The sequence below is a fragment of the Physeter macrocephalus genome, chromosome 12, assembly GCF_002837175.3.
Source record: "Physeter macrocephalus isolate SW-GA chromosome 12, ASM283717v5, whole genome shotgun sequence".
NCBI lineage: Eukaryota > Metazoa > Chordata > Mammalia > Artiodactyla > Physeteridae > Physeter > Physeter macrocephalus.
This window is the reverse complement of record NC_041225.1, coordinates 84,454,719-84,460,178: the sequence shown is the minus strand read 5'-3', so window position 1 is coordinate 84,460,178 and position 5,460 is coordinate 84,454,719. Positions and strand designations below refer to the sequence as shown.

Here is a 5,460-nt window from a genome sequence, read left to right as displayed (position 1 = left end):
GCACTATTTACAATAGCCAGGTCATGGAAGCAACCTAAGTGCCCATCGACAGATGAATGGATAAAGAAGATGTGGTACATATATACAATGGAATATTATTCAGCCATTAAAAGGAACGAAATTGGGTCATATGTAGAGATGTGGATGGATCTAGAGACTGTTATACAGAGTGAAGTAAGTCAGAAAGAGAAAAACAAATATCGTATATTAACGCATGTGTGTGGAACCTAGAAAAATGGTACAGATGAACCAGTTTGCAGGGCAGAAATTGAGACACAGATTTAGAGAACAAACGTATGGACACCAAAGGGGAAAGCGGTAGGGGGCATGGGGGTGGTGGTGGGATGAATTGGGAGATTGGGATTGACATGTATACACTGATGTGTATAAAATTGATGACTAATAAGAACCGTTGTATAAAAAAATAAATAAAATTAAATTTAAAAATTAAAAAAATATGGATACTCCAAAAATATATATATATAATCTTTCTTTGTCTGGTGTCAACATGAAATAATTAACTCTATTTAGAAGGCAAACATTTCCAGCTTCTAACCAGGCAGAGATTTAAACATCTGTGGGAAAGGAGAGAGACTGGAAATATCTGAATTAGAGTACCATCCTTAAATGGAGTGATGTCTGCCAAGGAGAGGATAAGAAGTGTCTAAGTACCTAGGTCAGAGCCCCCTCCTTTCATCAGCACTTTCTTCTGGGCCAGGGCAAGGCTGCTGTGACCTACCTTAATGAAGGAGTACAGAGACTTTCCGTAGAGCCTCTTGAAGTTTGCCCGGATGTCCAACATGTCAATCTCCACTCGAGAAACCATCACTCTGATAAGGGTGTTGTCATCAGTGCCCAAGCCCTAAGGAAGAAACAAGATCCCTGCATACAAAGCTGAGCTAGTTTTCAGACAGTGCTCTTTGTTAGTCTGTCAAGGTAGACTATGTATCAGTCTCCCGATGACATCCCTTGTACTATAACCTTAGAGGCCTGTGGAATCTTACTCCTCACCACGGAGCTCAAGGGTTTTCCCAACTTATCTTTTCAACACTCAGTGTTCTGACCAGAGGAGATGCCTCTCTGCCCTTCTAGAGACATACTCTGTGTTATCCAGCCCTTCTGCCTCACATACAGTGATCCACCCACCATGTCATCCTCCCTTCCCAGCTTTACCATCCTTCCTACCATGTAAAACCCTCTGATGTAAAACTTCCTTTAAGGTCCTGCTCAAATATACCAATTTCTTTATATGTCCTTTTCTGATCCTCACCCCCAAACAAATATTTTTTTTAAACACCCTTTCCTCTGTGTTCCTATAATATTTGGATCCTCAACTACCGTCTTACATTCTATTTTATTCTTCCTGGTGTTTTGCACATAGCTGCCTTCCTCTCTGAGCTAGAAGTTCTTTGAGACCAGGGACTGCATTTTGATCTCTCTTGCCCGTCCCATGGTTCTCAGCAAGGGTGCTTGCACAGAGTACAATGCATGGTTAGGAGCTGGGGCTCTGAAGTTGGACTGCCAGTGTTTGCATCCCTGCTCCATTCCTTTCCTCACTGAGGACCCTGGGCAAATTGCCTATCCTCTTTATGCCTCAGTTTTCTCATCTGTAAAATGGAAGCTGATAACAGTACCTGCCCCACAGAGCTGTTGTGGGGATAAAATTATACATATAAAGTATTAGGAACAGTGATCACACATTATAAGTACTCAATAAATATTACCTAGCATTATTATTAGCAAGCAGTGAAGTATTTGAAGAATTGAACTGAATAGCTCAAGCTGATTTTGGCTAATTTGCATGGGGGATATAAGTAAGCATATGAAGGTGGACACAAGACCCTCAGAGCCATTCAGATGCTAACAATGAGGCCATTTACCTTCATAGATTTATAAAGCCTTTCAGCAAAATATGCAGATTTGTTCCTCATGCACTTTACTGTCAAGAGATAAAAAGAGAAATGAAAAGATTACAGATAAAATCTGCAAAAAAAAAAGTGACAGTTGTTCCCATTGTTTCTACAAGGTGTGAAGTAGTATCTTTTGATTGCTTTGTCAGAAAAATTTAGCCAAACAATGTTTTATGAGCATAGGCTATGCTAAAAGCATTTTCACAGATGGAAAGTACCCTCAATTTATTGTCAAGTTCCTAGACAAATAATTAATAAAGGCCATTAAAGCAAAAGGCAGCATAAAATTTCAAAAAGATTATTGCTATCTGTACCATATGAAACAGTTATTAGTTCTAACCATTCACAGACTTGCAAGATGCAGCTAGTATAGGATTAACCTTTCCATGTGCTAAGATATAAAGGCACAGGGGATATAAAATAGATAAAGCCACATGGTACAATAACAATCAGGTTGTATATAATATTTCTCGCTTAAAATTCTGGATCACACAGGACTTCCCTGGTGGCACAGTGGTTAAGAATCCACCTGCCAATGCAGGAGACACGGGTTTGAGCCCTGGTCCAGGAAGATCCCACATGCCGCGGAGCAACTAAGCCAGTGCGCCACAACTACTGAGCCTGTGCTCTACAGCCCGCAAGCCACAACTAGTGAGCCCGCATTCCACAATTACTGAAGCCCACGCACCTAGAGCCCATGCTCTGCAACAAAAGAAGCCACCGCAATGAGAAGCCCACGCACCGCAACCAAGAGTAGCCCCTGCTCGACACAAGTAGAGAAAGCCCGTGCACAGCAACGAAGACCCAGTGCAACAAAAATAAATAAACTAATTTTTTAAAAAAATTCTGGATCACACGTCATGAGTGATTTAAACAATTTTTTTAACCCTGAAAAAAAATTTCTACAACCCATGACAACAAATTGATAATAAGGAGGAAAGTCTAAAAATGTTTCTCCACTCCCCACCCCCTACCAGCTTACCTATGGCCAGCAGAGCTTCTTCGAAGCTACCAGATGTTTCAGATTTAATACTCTGTTCAATATCCTTCTGTGATATCCTTTTGTATTCATCGAACACTACAAACAATAACAAAATGAAATTATAAATAATAAAAAAAGAATAGAGGAAACTAAACTGTACGGAGAGAATGAGCATCTTTTAACTAGACTATACTATTATTCTTTGGCATATTTCAAGAGGAAACTAATTAGCAATGTGGGTGAAAACCAGGATGCATATGGCAAGTGGAATGGAACAGAGGAGAGGAGGAAGGAATACTGTGAATCTTGGAGGACATCAGGCAAGTCATTTCCCTTATGTGGGACTCTGTTTTCACCACATAAAAGTGGAGATAACCTCTGGAGAGATTTGCTTTCTTTTCTCATTGTTTCCTTAATAAGCTTGGTGATCACCTGTATGTTCATCTTCCTTTCAGCACATCAAAACTAGAGCAATTCCTGTTTACAAGAGCCAAGACATGGAAGCGACCTAAATGTCCATCGACAGGTGAATGGATAAAGAAGATGTGGTGTGTGTATACACACACACACACACACACACACACACACACACACACACACACAATGGAATATTACTCAGCCACAAAAAAGAATGAAATAATGCCATTTGCAGCAACATGGATGGACCTAGAGATTATCATACTAAGTGAAGTAAGTCAGACAGAGAATGACAAATTTTACATGGTATAACTTATATGTGGAATCTAAAAAATGATAAGAATGAACTTACACAACAGATACAGACTCAAAGACATAGAAAACAAACTTATGGTTACCAAAGTGGAAAGGTGGGGGAGGGAAAAATTAGGAGTTTGGGAATAGCAGATACAAACTATTATATATAAGATAGATAAACAACAAGGTCCTACTCTATAACACAGGGAACTATATTCAATATCTTGTAATAACCTATAATGGAAAAGAACCTGAAAAAGAATATATATATATACATATATACATATATACATATACATATAACTGAATCACTTTGCTGTACACCAGAAACAAACACAACATTGTTAATCAACTATATGTCAATTAAAAAAAAAACTAGAGCAATTCAGCCTTTTCAAAACTTAGTCACATTTGGTAACAGTTGCTTGCATCTTTTAATAGACTTTAACATAATTAAAATTTCTCCCCTTTTTTACCAAGTATTTTTGAATATTATGAACATATTTTTCTCTCTTGCTGCCTCCTTCTGGAGCCTTCTTAGAGTGGATATCTGCTTTGTTTATCTTCTTCACACTGCCTTCTTTGGGATGCTACTCCACCCCCATCAGAGTGATTCTCACAGGGCTGTCAATCCAGGAACACCCCTACCCCCCAACATACATGATAAGCTCTAACAAATGAGTGAGCAGTTCATCCAACCAGGGCCAATCAGTCTTACTCTCCTGGGAATTTTTTAACTGAGCAGATATAATGAGGATGGCCAAAAGCACTGAGTCATCTTTAACTTCAGAGAACATAAGAATCACCTGGGAAACCTGTTAAACTCCTTGCGTGTCACTCTCAGAAATCCTAAGTTAGCCAGTCTGAAGTAGGGGTCCAAGAATCAGCATTTTTAATGGAGACCAGATTTTAGGAAACTCTGCCTTAGAAATAAATCCATGACTCCCTTCTACTGAGATCCCCAGAACTGCCTTAATTTCTAGTCTTTCTGGAGCTGTTCAGCTCTCCCTTCAATTCAATGGACCTCTAGTATTTTCCATTTTCCCTCTTGTCCCCTTCTATATTATTTTCTCTTTTCCTATGTAATTATTCAGTGCATATTGCTTGCAATTAAAAAATCTAATTGACACATTTTCTAAGACTCAGTGTTCTCCACTGTAAAATGGGGAAAATAATGGCTGCTTCATTGGGATGCTGCAACGAACAATGCTTATAATATGCTTAGCACTGCACCTAGAAGATAATTAACAAAATCTTAGTTATTATGAATCCTCACTATTATTGTTGGTTGGTAAGAAAATTATGATGTTTTCTTTATTCAAATAATGCTTAAAAGATTTTCTTCCAGTGGCTTACAAGCAAATGTTTTATAACTGCCCAACTATTGACTTATGCCTGGTAGCGAAAATTGTTACAAATATATTTGCATTAAATTGGCTTCTGAGGACCTGCAGTTCTTGGAAAATAACACCAGGGAGAGATTTGCCTTACTAGTAATCAGGCAAGGGAAGGCAAAAAAAATAAGGATCTGAGTCAGAAGTTGGTGCATCTGATGACTGCCCATGACATTTATTAACTGGAGTAATCACCTACTGTCACTGTGGAATATCTGAAATAATTGCAACTTCCAAATGTGTTGTAATTTTCAATTTTTTTCATGTTTTCAATTTAGCAAACTCATTCTTCTCAAATTTCCCACAAGTTTTATAAATTGTGAGTGATTATAAGGGCATGATGAGTTTATAAAATTAGGATATAGCCGGCTTCCCTGGTGGCGCAGTGGTTGAGAGTCTGCCTGCCGCTGCAGGGGACGCGGGTTCGTGCCCCGGTCCGGGAAGATCCCACATGCCGCGG

At 39.0% G+C, this 5,460-nt stretch overlaps 1 protein-coding gene across 1 annotated transcript in view; it reads right to left on the bottom strand.

Annotated features, from left to right (window-relative positions):
• ANXA4 (annexin A4) overlaps positions 1–5,460 on the bottom strand; it is a 78,980-nt gene that overhangs the window by 8,503 nt on the left and 65,017 nt on the right. Inside the window, exons 10-12 of the mRNA XM_024133523.3 lie at positions 2,893–2,988; positions 1,881–1,939; positions 740–862 (exon numbers count right to left, since the gene is read on the bottom strand). Of these exons, the coding sequence (XP_023989291.1) occupies positions 740–862; positions 1,881–1,939; positions 2,893–2,988 (278 nt within the window). The remainder of the gene's footprint in view (positions 1–739; positions 863–1,880; positions 1,940–2,892; positions 2,989–5,460) is intronic.